The following is a 20,329-nucleotide window of genomic DNA, read 5'->3' on the forward strand; positions in this document are numbered from 1 at the left end:
GCATAGCCCTTCTCCCTAGCCTCCTGTGTACTTCAGGCTCTAGCTCCTGCGTGGTCCTTGCAGTCCCCTTGGATTCCCAGAATGGGTAAGGCAGGTTGGCTCTGACTCTGCAGCTGATTCCTTGACACTTATCACATTTTAATTCTATACTTGTGTTATTATTGGTTTATGGCTCCCCCTGGAGCTAAATATAAACCCCATGCAATGGGGGTTGGGGAGGCCTTGCCTTGTTCACTGCATCTGGGGCTCAGCACAGAGCAGGCCTTCAGTTTGTTTTTGGAGGTCTGAATGGTAGGAGTCATCTTCACCTTTATTTCAAGGACATGGGGGCTGGTTAATGTCCAGATTTGATAGAGGTGTCACCTAATGAGTTTTGGGAAGGTTCATGGACTCTTCCCAATGAAAAGGCGGGTCCCTGGCAGGGAGACGTCGGCATCTCATGGCTTGGTTCTGGCTGTGGGGCACCCCCGAGAGAAGCCGTTGAGTATTAGTATTCCAGGGCCATGGCAGAGGGACAAATCCTTCGCTCTTGGTGATGGACATCAAGTCCTAACAGCTGGTTCAGAAACCAGCAAGCAACCTGAATAGTAAAGGTGGCAGTGGGAAGTTTTCAGGAGAGTGACTGTTGTCCCATCTCTCCTGGGGCTTCCAAGAACCCACTGCCTCTTTTGCTCAAAGAAGTGGATGTTGGGGTGCCATGCTCCTTCCCACACACTTCAAATCCAGTGAAGATAAGAATAGAGATATAGCCAGGTGTGGTGGCACTTGCCTGTGATCCCTGCATCTTGGGAGGCTGAGGCAGGAGAGGAGGATCGCAAGTTCAGAGCCAGCCTCAGCAACTTAGTGAGGTCCTAAGCAACTCCGTGAGACCCTGTTTCTAAATATAATATAAAAAAGGACTGGGGATGTGGCTCAGTAGTTGAGTGCTCCTGGGTTCAATCCCCGGTAACTCCCTCCCCACCCCCCCACCCCCACAAAATAGCTTTAATAGAGATGTACTCCTTTGCCTATTTTAGCCAGTTTGCCTTGGCCTGGCTAAACCTAGGCTTCCCATTCTTATCTAGAAGATGAAAGCTTGGAAGTTGCCTCCATAGGCAGCATCTCTCTAAAGAAGAAACTCAGCCTCGTCAATATTTCATGTAAGAATTGGCAATACCATGCATTTGTGTCATTTATAGAAAAACATACTTTCAGAGAGTGAAGACACAAATTTTCTTTACGATAGGCATCTCAAGACCTGGAGGGGTAGATATGCTCACCTGCTTGGGGAATCTTGCTTTTGTTAGGGGAACTGGTGGTCTGTTGATTTTTGCAAATTCTTTGGAATGCACATGTGTTTACATTAGGGGCTCACCATACTCTCATACCTATATAAACTCCTGCTTGATTAAATATAAGAGAACTGAGTAAATGGGGGGCGGGGAGGACAAAAGTCATGAACACAATTTTGTAAGAAATCTGCTGAGCTGGCCAGGAGTGTCAGTAGCATAAAGCCATAGGATTTTGTGCTTTGCTCCTATGTGCATTATTTTATTTATCAGATGTCATTTCCCCCATCACTTCAGTTCATTCCATACACCCCCTTTCCTCTCCTCTTGCCTTCCTGCCCCTTCTGCATCCTAGAGAGGCTGTTTCTCTGATGCTTTCTCTGGTGCTTCACCTGGATTTACCCTCTGCCCTCTGTTGCTGTTACGTGCAGTAATCCCAGCGGTAGTGGTAACAACGGGACGTTTATGGAGTGCAAAGTGCTTAAAGGATTTAGAAATGATGAACTGAACTATTCAGAGATGATCCTGAACTATTTTACTCCCAATTTATAGATGTCACAATGGACTTGGAGAGGTCAAGTTCACTTCCCCCAAAGCCTCGCATTGCTTGGATTGGAATCCCAGCAGTCTGGCTCCAGAGCCCAGACGTGCTTCATTATATTCCCGTTGCTTCAAATACTCATCCAAACTCGGAGAAGCAGCAGCATTTCCAGCCTCTAGACTTAGCTGAATTAAGTTACAAAGCTGGATTGACTTCTTTTGTCAAAAGTTTCTGTTTGGAGACAATTTCAAATTTAAAAGTTGCAAACGAAGTACAAAGAACTGGGGCACACTGATTGTCAACATTTTGATACATTTGCTTTGTCTGTTTATGTACATATTATTTTTCCGGGGCCCTTTGAGAATAAGTTGCTAGCGTGGCTCCTCCTTTCTGTGCTCCTTTTAAGACCCTTTGTTAAACTCTCAGCCTTGTGTTTTATGAGAACATTGTACTCCCCACCCCCACCCCACCCATGAATGCCTGCTTCCCGGATTTCCACCAGGACCAAGGAAAAGATGCTCAGAGTTTGTCGTATGTAGGCCCCTCAGTTCTTTAAGTTCAATTCAGACCCTAAAATGCACTCAGTGTATTCCAGGAAATCTCTCTCTAGCACCTAGAAAACAGATCCTCTTCTTTGGCAAGATAACACCAAGGCAAGTCAAGGGGCTCCCTGAATGTTTCCATGTATTCTGAAATGAAGGAAGAGAGCGGATTCGCTGCTTCTGTTATCCAGAGCCACAGGTAAACTGTTTTCCCCCTACAAATTCAAGTTGGCCTGCAGTCAGTTATCAACACGAGTGCGCCTTTCTCCAGCCACTGCCTCAGATAAAATGCCTTTCTGAAAGAATTATGGTACTTTTGTTTTTACTTCCTTTGGTATAAGCCATCCCTGTGGCTGTAAGGTGACAGTTTTGAAAGTGGAAGCAGAAGGAAAAATATTTACTCAGTATGGGATCTAGGGAAGGTCTGATAGGCCCATTAAAAGTGGAATTTTAGAGGGTATTCGTGAGTAAAATGTACTGTAAAATTTACCTGTTATGATGAAAATTAGCATAATTATCATTTAAGTGAAGTGTAATTCCCAGCTTTTTTTTTCAGAGATAGAAAATCTGAGAGGCTGTTCCAAAGTGTAGATCATAGTTGAAGATGGGGTTTAAATAATGCCTCGGGGAAATAAATGATCCAGTTGTCAGGATGAATGAAAAATGCAATATGGCAGACACATGCAATAGAATATTATTCAGCCTTCAACAGGAAAAAAGTTCTGACACATGATACAACATGGATGAGCCTTGATGGCATTGTACTGAATTAAATAAGTGAGATACAACAAATAGCAAAATGATTCCATTTATATGAGGTACCAAGAGAAATTGAATTCATGGGGACAAATGGTAACCAGGGGTAAGAGGGACAGTAGGAGTTGGGCATACTGTTTCTATGCCCAACTAGTTGGGATGATGAAATGTCGAGGAAATGAATGACAGCGATGGTTACACATCACTGTGACTGCACTTATTGCCACTCAACTGCACACTTAGCAAATGATTAAGATAGGTATATTTTGCCATAATAAATTTATTAAGTGCCCCATTGCCATAGGTGTGTGTATAAATGCATTTTTATATGTATACACTCATATACGTTTATATGTGTAAATAGTATCCAGTTCCTCAGTCAGTAATGTTTCATTTCATATCGTTAGAATTTGATGCCATAGAATTAGAAAAGTTTAGAATGACCACTTTTTTATTTTCCAAAGTTTCCCCCTCCCCAGCCTGCAGGGATTGGCATTTTGCAATTTAGATTTCCCTTTGGAGGGAAGGGTTGGTGGATTAGTCCATCAGCATTGGAACGCCCTGCCTGGGCCCAGGACAGTGCTAACTGCACTGCCCCGCGGGGTGCCCGCCAGGATAGAATCTCTGAGAGTTGGCTGCACCCATTCTCCTGGAGCCCGAGATGGTGAGGACGTGCTTGGGGCCAGGCCCCTCTTCTGTCCTTACTGCAGCTCCCAGGTCAAGCCGCCCTGTGAGTAGTGTGGCTGACCTTTGCCATGCTCTCTGTGAACTGTTCCCTCTTCCTTTGTTCTTAGTTGTTCTTTAAGTTAAGGAAGTTAATGTTGAAAGAAGGGAATGTCCCACCCCAAGCTTCACCGAGGGTGAGGGCCTTGTTCTGGTGTTTATTGGATGCTAGCCCTCAGCGTCTTATCTAGTGCACATTTCAATAAGTGCTTTCCAGAACTCCAAACACGGAAATCGACATATTTACCCCAGAGCTGTCCTGGACCATCAGGAAAAACCCACTGGAAATGAGAAAGTTCCTCCTTTCTGCTCAAAGATGTATCCCCACACATTGTGCTTGTCCAATTCAGACCTTATCTGACTCCCCAAAGACGGACTTGGTAATGGCCAAGGGAGATTTCCTCTCTTGCGGTATTTTTATCTAAGATCAGGAAGGGAAGTCGGCTTCCTTCAACCCTGGGTTGTATTTTTCTTAGGATGAGTGAGCAGGGAATATATGAGGTAGTCCTGTGAAAGCCTTCAGTGCTGGTCAGCCGAGCATAGCTGGTAGAAATTCTACAAAAGAATTAGCTAAGAGGGACCCTTTATTGAGTTTGGAATGATGTGGGCATCTTCCCGGATAGTATTGACTTTAGAAATTGTAAGAGCCAAGGACCAAATTCCACATGGAGGCCCTTATTCTGTGTTCAAACAGTAATTTGACGGAGTAGGCGATTAGTTATTTATCTCCTAGAAGAATCACTGCTATTTATTCTTGTCACAAAACTTTCCTTTCCTGTCCCTGGATCTTTTTTAAGGGATTTCTTTATCTTGACCCTATTATGACCTACGTGTTTGCAGGTCTTGCAGTTTTTTAGGTGTCTATACACTGCCTCTTTATTTTTTCAGATGAGGAAATGGAGGCCTAGAAAACCTGACTGACTTGCCTGAGATTTAGAATCCAGAACTTTTATTTGTCTCACCAGCAACATTCTTTCCCCCTTTACCTCTTTCACTAAGTGTTTGAAAGCAGAAATTGGCAGCTATGCATTTTACCTAAAATATACTGATATATCTTAGTGAAGATCAAACTTGATCATTTTGCTCATGTCCTTCAACCTGAGAAAAGCTTTGACAGATGCCATCACTTAAAAGGCACTTGTTGGAAGCTTGAATCCCTGCGGCCTGGTCCTCCTAGTGAGTTTCCTTAGAAGCGGCAGAACATCTGACATCTCTTTGATCTTGGTTGTGTTTTTCCGAAAAGCAGAAGCAGCCCAAGGGCATCTTCTTCCAGCCCTGGCCGCTTGTGAGTTGGGACTCGTGGAAGGAATAAGTGGGGGATTCCACCGAGAGGGTGTTCCCAGCTCGGCCTTGTTGAGGAATCCAAGTGGAGACATATTTTATAGTAGGGAATGGGGTCACTTGATTGCCCAGGGACTGTAAAATCAACAACCAGAAAAGCAGAAATGGTAAATGCTACAGGAAAGGTATGAGCAGGTGATTTATTAGTTCTGGGTTTTGTTCACGTGGTGAAGGCAGAGAACCGGGGCTGATGTGGCCCTGAGAAAGAAGGAAGCAGCTCTCACTAGCAGAGGCAGGAAGGGCCCAAACCGCGGGTGGCCCGCTGAAAGCCCACACAGAGAGGGTCAGAAGGCGGGGTGGGGTGAGGTAGGGTGGCAAACCCTGACCTTGCCTCTGTTTGCAGTAGGGGCATCCGTCTAGCAATTACAAGCCTGGGGACCCACTTCCTCCAATATCCTTTGGAATGGGAGACCACATGCGACACCACGGGCTGGAGCCCTAGTTCCAAAAGACTAGGTCCAACAGAAGGGAAGGGACCCATAAAATAGTGCTTTCTCCGTACCTTCAGTGCCTTTTGGCACAAAATGAACAATGCACCCCACAGCCCCTGGGGTCAGGCAGCAGCCCAGGAGCGGCAGGTCAGCTCAGGACCCTTGTCCTTGAGTCACTTGTGTCTCTGTCCCTGCCTGACTTCCTTCTTTCTTCTTTGTCCTCCCAGCCACCTGCCTCTCTGGATCCTCATCTTCCCAACTCTTTCTGAACCCAGCAGGAGGACCCCTTCTGTCTTTCCACCCCACCAGCCACTGTCCCTCACAGTCACTGGCTCCCAAGAATTCTCCCTTCGCCTTCCCCCTCCCCAGACACTGGCCCCTGAAGTTCCTGCTTCCCCAGCTGCTGCCCCAGGTCCAGGCTCTCCTCCCATCGCCCTCTGCAGGACCAAGCCTTGAGCTCACAGATGCTGGTTTGCTCACCATGGTCAGGCTGGGATGCCAGCATTTGTATCTAGGCTCTGCTGGTGACTTGCAGTGTGCCCCCAGGGCTGGGAAGGAGAGGTGTCCGGGAAGTGACTACCCAGTCCTGCACAGGGGAGACTTGGGGGCTGGTTCTCTGTCCTTGTCGGCTTCCTCACGTGCTGCCATGTCCTCTGAAGTTCCAGTGGCCATCTCAAAGGCCCTCGGCACCATCTTCTGTGAACTGTACTGGTTCTTCTTTATCAGCTGGATCAGTGTCATTCTCTCCCTACTGCAGCCCCTTTGGGCTCTGCCACTTCTTTCTGTGCCACCTTTGTTCCTTGTACTCTCCATTCTCTCCCTGGGTGATTCCTGGACACCCCAGGGCACTACCCACTGTGTGCCAGTAAGACTCCAGAGTATATCTGTGCCTCCAGCCTCTCCCTACTCCGAATTTCCAGAACCTTCTAGCTGTCACCTGCGGATCCCAGTGCCCCTGCATCTGTTTTTCCCTGGTCTCATCCCTTGGCCCCATCTCCCATCATGGAAGCCCCAAACTGGGGTGCCTTCCCCCTCCTTGCTCCTCACTGCCCAGGCCAGTCCTCCTGCAGGCCCCTCCTGTAAAGACCTCCTACCTTGCTGTCTCCGCCATCACTGGTTTATGCTCTCATCTTCTAGCAGACGGTGTCCCCAGTCCAGTTCCCAGGACGGTCGGGGCAGGCTCAGCACTATACCACGGTCCAGGAGGCCCTGCGGTGGTCCCGCCTCCCTTGCTGCTGAAACTCTCTATGGTTTTGTGACTGCTCAGCACCTACTTCACTAGCTCTTCTGTGATATTTGCTCTTGTGTCCCTCCTGGTCTAACAAGCCTCTCTCCTACCCTCAGTCTGGCCAGGGAGGGCTCTTCAGTTGGAGTCCTAGGAAGTTTTTTCCGGTCCTTCTTCCCCTGCCTACCCACGTAGTTTCCCAGCTTAGTTCTCCTTAGTGTAGATGCTTTTTTGACTTATGATGGGGCTGTGTCCTGATAATCCATCTCAAGTTGAAAATATTGGCAGTCACAAATGCATTTAAAGCACGGAACCTACTAAACCTCCTCGCTTAGCCTAGCCTACCTTAAGTGTGCCCAGAACACTGCATGGACTTACAGGTGGCTGAAGTCATCTAACAAAGCCTATTTGGTAATATAGTATAGAAGACCTCCTGTGGCTGAGTCCACCCAAGAGAATAACCAGTGACTGGCTACTCTGGGGAAAGATCGAAATTTAAAATCTGAAGCATGGTTTCTACTGCACCATCCTCAAGTTGAAAAACTGGAAGCTGAACCAACCTAAATCTGAGTGTTTGTACTCTGTTTGGTTTTTGACAAATGCTTCATTGTATGGTAATTACCTAGTGGTCTGTCTCCCCTCTGGGCTTTGTATTCCTAGCCACTGGCCCCTCCCAGGCTAAAAGGCAGGGCTCAGTTACCACTTCATCAACCAAAATGTCTCAGAAGCTTTGGCTTTCTTCCTAACCCAGCTTTGTTTGCCATTAATTACTGACCCCTGAAACTTTGCTTTATTTAGTTTTATTTCTCCATTCTTGAGGTCTCTTGTGAATTGGTTTATCATCTTTAGACCAACCTTGAAATATACTTAAGGAGCTGCTTTCTTAAAAACCATGTTGCAGAGAAACCTTTTGTGAATTTCAAACCTACTTTCAAATGGCTGATTATTTTACAAAAGAGTGTCTCACCATTACTGGAAATCTTAAACTGGCTTAAATATTGAAATGGATTTTGTACAATCACTAAATATGCTGTACTTGATAGGGCACTATGACCTGGCATGGGAGAGAAAAATTCTTTAATTTTGAAGTTAAATAGAAATTTGCATTGTACAAAGGAATTATGTTTTCAGGTCTCAGAGTTCAGTTCAATACTTGAAAGACAGATTATATTAGTTCCTTATTATTTATCTCATGTAAAAACCTACAAAGATTCTAATGATGAGTTCTTCCCAGATAAGTCTATTAGTCTCTGTATTACTGGATTAAAGATAGACTCCAACACTCTCTTATCCAGAAAGTCCTTTGGAAATGGCAGAATGGCGAATCCAAGTGCAGTGCACTTGGGGTATTCCTGAACTTGTGTGATGATGTCCCAGGAGGTCGTAGTTGTAAGGTAGTTCAATTTCTGAGGTGGGGTGGTGGTGGTCAGGGGTGTGTCCTGGGAATTGAACTCAGGGTCTCTCAACCACCAAGCCACATGTCCCCAGCCCTGTCTATTTAGTTACAGGGTCTCACTGAGTTGCTTAGCACCTCTTCATTGCTGAGGTTGGCTTTGAACTCGCCATCCTCCTGTCTCAACCTCCTGAGCCACTGGAATTTTTTTTTTGTTGTTTCAAAGTGCATGTTCCTCCACCTGAAAGTACATTTGATTTTTACCTTCTTTGTATGAACTGTAAAACGATATAGGAGATTACTTGAAATGATTTGCCACCAAGTGAAATTGGTCTTCCAGAGAGCTCAGGAGCGAACAGCCTAGATTGGAGAAGCGGTGTGAGCAGGATGAAGTCCCCGGTGAGTCAGCCCTCCTTCCTGTCTGCGCCTTCCCATTCCCTGGACTGTGGTCATTCCTCTGCTGTGTGTTTACCGAGCAGGTTCTGTATTCCTGGCACTCTTGAGGCATCATGTTTCGGAGACAGACCTTACTTTAGATTCTGGGAGTTTACCGATTAGGGGCTGGAATCACTGCATGCCTTCTTACTTGGAGAATTCTGCCTTTGCCTCTCCTCGAATACACATGCAACCACCCATACAAAGTCTCCCTGTCTCAGCTCTCTGGGCCTCACCCCGGGACGTCCCTCTAGCAGCAGGATGACGGCCTCCCTTGAGCCCTGTGATGTGTTCACCCGCTCTGCATATTTCTATTTCATTGCATTGTCTGACTCCTGCCCAGGGCTGTGGAGTACCTATCAGCATCGAGTTCCAATTACGCAACTGGTGTATGTGGCAGGAAAAACTCGAATGGCTAAGGAGCAGACCTCTCCTCAGTGGAATGTGGTCAGTTCTGGCCCCCCCTCCCCATGCATGCTGTCCTTCAGGGATGATCTACTGCAAGAGCATTTTTGAGGACTTGGGTGGACTTCACTGAGTTCCTGTTCCCCCTTCCCAGCGTTATTCTATTTCCAGTATCATCTCTTGTAAGCAACGCCTCCAGGGTGTTGTGGGAAGTTACTAGGATCCTTCCATCCTGGTTTTCACCCACTGTATTCCCATGGGATATAAAAGTGTGTCAGAAGCAGTGCGACACACACGTCATTAGCTTTTATTTTTATTACGAATTGTGGTTAAACAGTACATGAACTGAGGAGTAGTTTGAACATCAACTTCTCTACCTTGGTCACATAGTTCCTGCTCTACTTCTCTAAAACCAGAACAGGACCCTCTACGTGGGTTTTCTTCCTCGCCATTGTTTGGCCTGGTTCCTTATATTTGTGTCCAAAGGAGGAAAGGTTTTGAAATGACTTCCTTACTTTTAGCCCCAGCTATAAATCCAGACCTTGCAGCTGTAGACATTTGTGAAGGATGCAAAGACCCGGAAGTGATGGTTAGCATGGCCCACCTCTGCCGGACACCTGGAAGCACCTGTGCTCCATCAGCAAGTCACTCCGCTCACTCTGCTCCGTGGGCCCTCGGTTAGTCTGTTAATTGACACATTGCAAAAAATTCAGGTATGCCTTGAATATTTTGTTTTTGTTTAAAAAATGAAAGCTGGACAACTGGTATCTTCAGGTAAGAGGACCAAACATTTTTTTTTTTTTTGGAGTTTTGATTGATAAGTTCCAAGAGAGTCCCCAGCTGCCATATTCACCATTCGCCATACCCTAAATGCATGATCTGCAATTTCTCTTCCTTTTTTTTTTTTAGTTGTAGCTGGACACAATACCTTTACCTTATTTATTTTTATGCGGTGCTGAGGATCAAACCCAATGCCTCACACATGCTAGGCAAGTGCTATACCACTAAACTATACTCCCAGCCCAAGACCTGCAATTTCTTGTTCTCGTTTCCTTAAATGTTGTCCTCGTGAGACAGTCTGGATGCAGAGTCTTCCTAGGTTTTTGTGAACTGGAAACCCTTCTTTACGAAGACTTCACCCACATTGAACTCAACAGTAGATCTTTTTTAATGGAGCCGCCATTAGTCATTCTTAGTTATGTATACGCATACACTTATCTTTCATCAGTTTTTATAATATGAACTTTGTACATGTGATTTCTACATGATACATCATCAAGCACAATTTCCATAAACGGGTTTGGGATTAAAACCTGGTGACTCAGACGGTGTGAGTGGAAGAGCAGAGATAAGGGTAATCAGCTTGCGCTTTAGGTGCCTTGGGCTCCGATCAGCCTGATCTATTTATTTTTTTTTTAATATTTATTTTTTATTATAGTTGGACACGATACCTTTATTTTATTTATTTATTTTTATGTGGTGCTGAGGAACGAACCCAGGGCTTCCCACGAGCTAGGTGAGCTAGGCGAGCGCGGTAGAGCGGCAACCCCAGCCCACAACCCCAGCCCCATCAGCCTGATTTAAAAACCAGAGCCACTAAGTCATTCAGCTCAGAGTTAAAAGAGCTGATGCCCCAGGGAGGGGGTGTGAGGGAGGAGACATGGTCCCTGCCCTCAAGCACAACCGTGGGGAACAATTAGAAGTAATGACTAATTAATTTTTTAATGATGAGATTTGAAATACCATTAGGGGGACTCGGGCTCAACTGGAGGTCAGAGTGAGCACACAAGAAAGAGCCCAGGAGACTTGTGAAGTTTTAGGCCGTATCTGGACCTTGAATTGTTGAATTTTTTTACAAAATTGTAGTTTTTTTTTTTTAAATTGCGGTAAAATACACATAACATAAAATGTGCCATTTTAAGTGTCCAGTAACATTAGTTATACTCACAATGTTATGCAACCATTACCACTAACTATTTCTAGAACTTTTTCTTTCATCATCCCAGATAGAAATGCCATTCATTAAACTAACTTGGCACCCCCCAACCTCTAGTGGCCTCCGGTCTTCCTTTGTGAGTTATCCTATTCTAGGTACCCCACACATGCAGAATCATATTCTTTTGGGCCTGACTTAGTTAACTTGGTATAATGATTTCAGTCCTTCTGTGTTATAATACATAGCACATTTCATTCCTTTTCATGGCTCAGTCGTATTCCATATCGCAAGGCTATGCCATATTTTATTTATTCATTCATGTGGTAATGAACAGTTGGGTTGTTTTCACCATTTGACTATTGTGAATAATACTGTTATGAACATTGGTTTACAAGTATCTGTCTGAGTCCCTGCTTTCAATTTTAGACATGGTTAAATTTTATACCAGTAGCAGGGTGAACAGCCAAAGTGCCTTATGAAGCTTTGAGCAGAAGATGTGATGGCATTTCTTCTACTTTGTATTCTTGGTAAAATCTGATATCGTTGACTGTTCACTAGTACCTCCTTTGTGGTAGGACTGTCTTTATGCTTTTTGTAAGCAAGTACTGTCTTTTTGGCTCAGTACTTAGCAAGGTACCCAGGATAAGTACTTACTGAGTAGCACCTGGATTTCCTAGCCTAGTATTCATTAGAGGAGTTGTTCCCCAGAGTGCCGAGTTTTGTCATCTATCATTTTCTTTTTGGTTCATTAATTAACATATGTTCAGGGAACAGAAAACAGTTCTTAATATTGGCTTTAGCCAGACATAATTAAGGAAGTACATTTACTACTGCAAAAAGTCCCAATATAGATAAAACACAATTCAACAAACATTTGTTGACAACTTGCTGTGTACCAGAAACACTTTAAAATGTGTCATTTCAGAGCAGTTTCAAGGCTCAGTTTTAATACCTATTTGAAAGATGTTCCTTTAATCCTTACTCTTTTTTTTTTTTTTTTTTTTTTAACCTGTGAGACCATTATAACAACATTCCAGATAGTTTGGAAATAAGAGAATAAACATTACCCACAGTCCCACACTAACAAAACTCTTTTCATTTTATAGTGTGAATCTGAGAATTGAACTAAAAAATCATTTATTTTGAAAAATAAAATCCTGAATGCAGCTGTTGGTCATTAATTTTCAAATGATTTTGTAAAACTGGAAGTAAAATAAGGACTGGTCTCATTTGCAGGCCTCCGTTTTGCAGTTGCCCGTAACTATTTAATCAATGAAATAAGCCACTCTTCTCTTGGTGGAGCATAGAATTGACATATGACGTCTTTGGGGGACAGGGCAGTGGACTGCTGGCTTCTGTGCAAGGGACCAGGTATTCAGGCACCTGTCCTCCCTTGGGTCTTTCATATGATCCGGGATTGAAGGGGATGCTTTTGTGACTGTGCTAGGGGACAGAGCACAGTTTGGATGCTCACTTATGGGCTCTATGGGCTCAAAGACCTTGCATGGGGCACAGGAGGTAAGACATGGACGCTGCCCCCTGGTGAGCATCAGGACACGCCCAGTAGGTGGGGGGCCTAGCGGGTGGTGGGGCTGAGTGAGGGCAGGTCATCCTGACCAGGAGGGGTCAGAGAAGGACATCTGTCACGAGTCTTGCCTTCAGCTGGGCTTTCCACGTGACAGGAAGCTGGCTGGTAGAGAAGGTGTCACCTGGGGAAAGAGGTGGACAGAAAGATGGGTGAAGGCACAAAGAGTGCTGTCAGGACGTCAGGACCCTTAACCTGGCAGCCCCGGGGAGGCCTGTGGGTTGAGGAAAGCAGCTGGAGAGGAATCCTGGGAAAGTTTACGTGAGGCCAGGCTCCCCCGTTAGAGCCTTGAGGCCGAGCACAGAGGTTAAGGAGGGGTGTTGGGGCTGAAGGACCTCAGGGTTGTGAGGTGGGTCGAGGTGGAATCGAGGTGGCAGGGAGGTGATTGGGGACGGGGTGTTCTCCCTGTGAGGTGGCAGATAGCTTGCCTGGGCTGCCACAGTGGGTTTGGAAAAAGGCCCAGGACGCGTGATGGAGCCTCCAGAGGAGTGATGGCTAGGATGTGCTGCTGCAGAGGGGAGGTGGCAGGAACCCACTTGGGCCACCACGGGAGCCCTGCACGTAAATAGGAAGTGGCTAAGACCGGACCGATGTGGAGGGGCGATAAGAAGTTCTTTCTAGAATAAATGCGCCTGACATTTGTTGTTTTCTGAGTGCCTGAGACAGAGCCCAGTGCTTTATACTTTAACTTTATAATCGCTGTCCCCACTTTGCAGATGAGGAAACTGAGGCAGAATTAAGTAACTCGCCCGCAGACAGCACACGCAGTAGGTGGCACTGCCAGGGTGCATGTCTAGACGTGCTTTAATTTAGTCTGTTAGAATGTTCCACATGGTTGTTGGTACTTATTGAAAACTTCCAGCCTGTTTGAAGCTTCTTGCACACCTCATTGATTGTCCTGAGAACTCTATGAAATGAGGATATTTTAATTTTCCTGTGTGTGCCAGGCATGGAAACTTGGACACAGAGAGTTCAAATGACCTACCTTAAGTCCCACAGCTAGGACTCCCACCTGGCCCTGGGAAGTCTGGAGAGGCCAGCAGTCTTTATTTGGTTAATAAGTGAATCATGTTTCTGGGAGCCCTTAACATGGAGTCATGAAGAGCTTGAATGGATGGAAATACATGGCAGTGTACATCCTTTTGGAATTTTTGGATCAAATTTACTACCACGAGCTTAGAGCTCCTTCTATTTAAAAAGGGATAATTAATTGAAGTAATACCATCTCCGTTTATTGCTGCCCCCATATTTCATTCTTCACTCCTCTGTATAATTCTGAAAACCATCGCAGACACCCCGCATCCTTTGCCTGGCTGCCCTGTTCAGACACGAGGCCCTGCACCTCATGTTGTTTGTGATTAATAACATCTGATGATTATAATCAACCTTATTGTCACCCTCCCCAAACCATGGTGGCTTGGGAGCCTTTTGATGGGGGGTGTCCTCTGCTTAACACAGTAGGGCCTCTGGGTCAAGTATTTGTCCAGATAATCAAGAGGAGTCAGACTGGTCATCTGTGCACACACCTGCAGAAACCGTTCCCGTCTTTCTGTTGGTGTGTCCTGTCCCTGCTCTTTGCACGTGTGAGTAGGTCTCCTGTTTCCTTTACCTTCAGCTCCTTCGGCCACAGCCTGGTCTACTCTTGCAGCTTCTCAGCCCTGGAGCCAAGAGACATTCCCACTCGGCTCCAGTGGCACTCTTGCATTTCTTATGGTCTCTTTGTAACCAAATCAAGGTGTTGTTTTCCATTTCCTGGGACCTTGCTGTGGCATCTGCCCCGGAGCCCCCAGCTCTGAAGCTCTCTGATGTGTCACTGTCTTTGCCACTTCTCTGGGGCCTCTCTCTTTCCTTCCTTTTGAAAAAATCTCTCGTGACTCTTTCCAACTCTCTTGGCGGGTAGAGCCCTTCGAGACTGGCGCTGGGTTTTTTGTTTTTCCCCTTTGATGATTTGATACTGTCTCGGGTTTTTAACTTCACAGGCCTCTCTGTGCCATGACCATCTGAACTCCAGGTGAACTTCAGGTCGGAAGCCACTCTCTGCTGAGAAGCCCCTGCATGCACCAGTTGGCAGGTGCGAGAGGCGCCTGCTCTCCTGTCCTAGTCCCCATCTGATCATGTCCCTGTCTCCCACCCCTCCTGTCCTGGACTTGCTGCCTACAGAAGGAAATGAAAGCCCCTAGGGAGCTCTGGGTGGTATTGGCCCTCCTGTCACCTAGATCGTCCATGACAAGCTATGACAACATGTTCTTCTTCTGGTTGCTTCTCCTCCTCTTATTTTCGACTCCGTCAGCAGGTTCTCGTTGCTGTCACCTGCACACCACTGCTTCTTACTCCTTCCTTGGATCTGGTCATTTCTCTGGTGTCTTGCTGTGCGGGCCACTTTTCAGTGAAAAACTCATGTTCCAAGTACTTCCTCCCAGGTGTGCGGGGCTGGGTGTGCAGGTTGATCTGGTCTCATATTTGGCCTTGCGTCTCACCCTCTCCACAGGAACCCTGTTTCACAGCCAGGCTGGTTTCGTTATAGTCTGAAAGGCCTCATGTGCCAACCTCAGAGCCAGCCAGCTCCTCCTCCTCCTTACCTCCCCTTGATATGCACTGATACGGTCAGGGCCCAGCCTGCCTCTTACTTCTTCATCTTTTTGGTTTTTGGTACCAGGGATTGAACCCAGGGACATTTAACCACTGAGCCACATCCTCAGCCCCTCCTGCCCCACTTTTCCTCACCCCCTTTTTTGGTGTCTTATTTAGAGAAGGGTCTCGCTGAGTAGCTTAGGGCCTTACCTACTTCCTGGGGCTGGCTTCAAACTCACAATCCTCCTGTCTCAGCCTCCCAAGCTGCTGGGATTCCAGATGTGCACCACTGCACCCAGCCTTTGTCTTCATCTTAAAGCTTGAACTTGTAGCCGTATTTTACTTATTCTGGCACATAAGCGGTTTGTTCTTTAAGCTCTGGAATGTGTGTGGAGACCACGAGTCACAATGACATGTACTTTCCCCAGCCCTAACACGACGCTTTTGCAGATCCTCATGAACAGACCTTTGAATACATAGATGCCTGCAAGAATAAATGAATTGTCTACTGTAAACGTTCTCATGTTCAAGTTTCTAAGGTTTGCTTCTTTATTAAACTAGATATGCTGGCTTCCTCTTGAGGAAACCTGTCTAGACATTATTAGGTTGATCGGGTTGAAACCCAGCTTCTGCCACAACTGTCTGACCTTAAAAATGGGATTCTCATTTTCTGCCTTGAGATTCTGAATAGTTCTCCTTTTTAATGAATGTTGCCATGTAAGGAAAATTATATAGCAATAACTGAATTCACAAGGCCTGAAGAACTAAGATGTCATTGTCATGTACATTCTGCCAAGAGCATGATTAGTAGGTGGCTTTTCATTACAGTAGCGTGAGACTTTGTTTTTGTGGTCTGTAACCCAACTGTCCGCACCATGACGATGGCCCGTAATCACAATAGAAACTAACCCGCTGGCGTATTTAACCCAAGAAGGCTGTGACATCTAGCAAGCTTGGGACACCAAATGTGACCCTTAGGATTAATTGAGGGTTGCAGAAAATAACTTTCTAGATGAACTTTAGAAACTCTCTAGACAGAACTCCCTTTCTAGCCATAAATAGCCAGCAGCTTTGTCCTATTTTTATTGTAGAGAGCACAGAAGATGGAACTCGGCACAGGAAGAAATGTTTTATTTCGCCAAGGAAGATCATACTCAACATGATTCTTATTTTTCTTGGCAGGCTCTTCCCAACCATCTGTGAGTCCAGAGGAACCGTCTCCACCATCTATCGATCCAGCACAATCAGAGTTAATAGTCAGGGCTGGCGACCAGCTCCGGCTGGTATGCACGGATCCAGACTTTGTCAAATGGACTTTCGAGACCCTGGATAAGAGGAGTGAGAGTAGGCATAATGAATGGGTCAGGGAGAAAGCCGAGGCCGCCGACACTGGCAAATACACCTGCACCAACCGAGGAGGCCTGAGCAGCTCCATTTATGTGTTTGTTAAAGGTAAATGTCTGACCGTCTGCGTGCTCCGTTTCAGGGAACTTAACATCCTGTTCTTACTTTCTGATGGCATAAATGACTAACCCAAATTTAAAAATATATCTATTTTTCCTAGGACTGGGGATTAAACCAGGAGTGATCTGCCATTGAGCTATAAAATCTTAGTGCCCCCAAAACTTTTTTTTTTATTTTCGATTTTGAGGGTCCCTGGAGTGGCCTGGAATTTGCAAACCTCCTGTCTTAGCCTCCCGGGTCCGGAGTGAGATTAGGTCTGAACCACTGCACCTTGGTATGTGTCAGATTATGCCGGCTGGGTCTAGAAAACCTAAAACAAGAGGATAATTTTTTTCTTTTCTTTTTTTTTTAACTTTTTGCTGGTTTCTCCCATTTCTTGATACATAGTGGCTTTGAGTGTGACCCCAGCTGGAGGTCTGCAAGGCTGTGACACTCCTCTTAATGAGATTGTTTAGTCCATTTGTCCCGGTGCTCCAAGTAAACCCTGAGAATAAATTATGCCCTTTGGGAAAGCTACATTTTAATGCCTTCAGATAGGAGATACTCCCATTTAGCAAAAACACTTTGGGAAACCAAAGGCCTCTAAGGGCCTAAACAAACCAGCACTTCAAAAGATTTGGCCCGCTCTTAGAAAATAAATGTCGGCAAAACAACCTGAACAGCTAAGCATCCCTTGTCTGTCATAGATTCTTTGTAAGGCTGTTCCTTTAAAAAATTACAAGGTTTTAGCAGAAGGAAAAGAAAGATGATGGTTGGATTTCTCTACCTCATTTCCTATGAAGAATTCAGTGGTGCGTCTGTTTGTGCTTTTGCTATCTTGTTAAGAGGAGGTTAGCTGGGCAGGGCTGTATCTTTTGGCTGATACAAACACAGATTTATGGAAAGTTTGAGACAAATTCAAGTTACAGGAGGAGAAATGAAGTCCTGCGTCTGGTCTTTGGGCATACCAAAACTGAGACTGTCATTAAAAACAGGCCTGAGGGACAAGGCCTTCTCCATGATATTGTGGATAAACAGTGGCTACATTTATCATGATGGGCAGTCTGAGCTACCCGAAGAGTCTATTTCCTCACTGCAGTATTGGAGTAAGATTACCAGTTCTGTCTTCCTTGGGGAATTGTTAGAATTGTTCAAATGCTAGCATGCTCTATCAAGGGTTAATAAAGCTGACTTGGAAGATTGCTATGACATTGACTGTGTCTCAGCTTAGTTTATCAGCAGTCCTCTCCTGAGTGGGTAGCTGAGAAGAGCTGTCCACTGATAAGCCAGAGCTAAGCTTCAGGGTACGGTTCCATAATTGTTGAGCCAGTCCACGTGACGTTTGAAAAGGTGCTCGTAATTTCCAGGTGATAATGAAGCATCGTTCCTACTTATTAATAGGACGAGTAGACAACTGGATATACGAGGAAATGCTGAATTAGCCAAATCACTCACCCACCTCACACAACTTTCTTTACAGGAAAGTCATCTTCCATAACTTGGAACTGCCTTTAATTACAGATTGAAGGTGATTGGATCCTCCAGTAATCTATGTCATAGCAGTGAAGAAAAGGGGGGGGCATGGTTGGAGGAGCTAGAGGCTGATGACTGAGAAACAGTAGGGAGAAAAACAACCAGCTGCAGTTTCTTCAGATCTTAGTGTGACCCTGACATTCTTTGAATAATTTTCTTTTCAAAATTAAATGATAAAATAAGTGATATCAGTGGGACATCTGGTGTCCAGATGTAAAGGACATCTTGAAAAACCAATTTTTAATGTAATCTGTTGACCCACCCATTTATCTGCATTTTCATCATAGAGTACAGGGTGGCCTGGGATTGTGTCCACAGAGTATACAGGATAGTCTCTGCTTATGTGAGGTCCCTGTCGGTTGGAATCCTTCCCTGACTATGCCCCACGTTCTGGCAGAATGATTAACAGTGTTCCCTTCAGTAAAGTATCTTAGTGACAGTCTTGCAACTCCTAAGCTCTACATGTGCATTTGAAATTATTCACCTTCTACATTTCTTTTGAGAAATATGAATATTGAGGCCCATGTGTTATTTGGACTGCACAGCCTGCCCAGAGTTCTCTAGAATCTCTTCAGGAGCTTGACCATTCTGGAGCCTGGCAGTTCTGGGTAACCTTCTCCTGCCCCTAGCTGGAATTACGTGACTGACCTATTGACTGCTGCTCCTCAGGCTATTACCTTGTTCTTTTCTTACAACTGTTGTAATAGAATAGTCTCAGGATTTTAAGAACTCAGATTTGGGGATCACTCTTTGCTTTGAGTTCTGCCCAGTAGTTTCCAGGGTATATCACTTGAGGAGTCTTGCTATCGGGAGACCTGAGTTTTCTTATCAAATGGAGGTAATGATACAGGTTGAGTCAACCTTATCTGGAAATTCGAAATTCTAAATTCTCTGAAATATGAACCTTTCTGAGATTCAAAAGGACACTCAAAAATTTTTGTATTTTGAATTAGGGATGCTCAACTGGTAAAGTCTTTGCTCAGATTTCAAAATCTAAAAATCTCTGAAATCTGAAACGCTCCTGGACTGAAGCATTTTGGATAAGGGGTACTCAGCCTGTTGTACTGATCACAGACATTTTGAAGACTAATGATGAGTGTAGTGGTCTAACCTTGGTGCCTGACATTTGAAAAGTCCATAGGATTATTAAAATCAATTTTGCTCCTTTGCACAGAAAGAGGCATTTGGGTCACTAAGAATTGTTGTCACAAAAAAAGCAACATTTTAAATCTTTTAAGAATGTTTTCAGTGTCTGGGACCAGCCATTCAGTCTACTAATTTTTGATATGTTCATAGATCCTGATAAGCTTTTCCTCGTCGGCCTTCCCCTGTATGGGAAAGAAGACAATGATACGCTGGTCCGCTGTCCTGTGACGGACCCAGAAGTGACCAGTTACTCCCTCGTGGAATGTGAAGGGAAACCTCTCCCCAAGGACCTGACATTTGTCCCTGACCCCAAGGCTGGCATCACAATCAGGAACGTGAAACGCACCTACCATCGGCTCTGTTTCCGCTGCGCTGCCTTCTGGAAGGGCAAGTTGGTGCAGTCAGATAGGTTGATCCTGAAAGTGAGGGCAGGTATGGACATCGTCTTTCCAATTTTCTAGGCACTTGAGAATCTGTTCACCTGAGGTTGGCTTCTGTCTTTTCACTGTGCACCTTAGCATAGGTGATCAGGACATGGGCCCTTCATTAGGTCCCCTGGCTTCCAGTTAATGTCAGCTCTCACCGTGGCAGCCCTAAGTGACTCATTTTTGACATTTTCTAGTTGAGATGGGGAGTCTGCCATAGATTGGCACATAGACCACATTGGGATGGTCATTAAACCTACTGGCTTAGGTCATCCCAAAGCTACATAATTGCATCAAGTGTTCACACCAAGAGAAACCCAGTAGGAAACTTTAATTATGCTGTTTGAAAAGATTAACCTTGCAATGATTCATTCTTTAATTTACTATTGACATGTGAATTGACTTTCTCTTTAGCCGATTAATTTTAATACATTTCCAAACTATTCCAGATCTGAGAAGGAAAGCATTAATTGACTCTGGACCTTGTTATTATTGTGGCATTATGTAGAATATTTCAGAAGCCAGAAGATAATCTAGGTTTTGTATGTGAGATTATCTAATTCAACACCAGTTGGCATTCAGCTGTTAAGTCATTTTTATTAATGCTTTTGAAAAAGTACACTCTTTGAA

At 45.1% G+C, this 20,329-nt stretch overlaps 1 protein-coding gene across 4 annotated transcripts in view; it reads left to right on the top strand.

Moving 5' to 3' along the window:
- The window catches only part of Kit (KIT proto-oncogene, receptor tyrosine kinase), a 75,664-nt gene that overhangs the window by 17,260 nt on the left and 38,075 nt on the right, over nt 1-20,329 (top strand). For all 4 annotated transcript variants that reach the window (XM_076863809.2, XM_076863812.2, XM_076863811.2 and 1 more), the window contains exons 2-3: nt 16,335-16,604; nt 19,425-19,706. In XM_076863809.2, the coding sequence (XP_076719924.1) occupies nt 16,335-16,604; nt 19,425-19,706 (552 nt within the window). The remainder of the gene's footprint in view (nt 1-16,334; nt 16,605-19,424; nt 19,707-20,329) is intronic.

The sequence above is a fragment of the Callospermophilus lateralis genome, chromosome 8 (assembly GCF_048772815.1).
Source record: "Callospermophilus lateralis isolate mCalLat2 chromosome 8, mCalLat2.hap1, whole genome shotgun sequence".
Classification (NCBI taxonomy): domain Eukaryota; kingdom Metazoa; phylum Chordata; class Mammalia; order Rodentia; family Sciuridae; genus Callospermophilus; species Callospermophilus lateralis.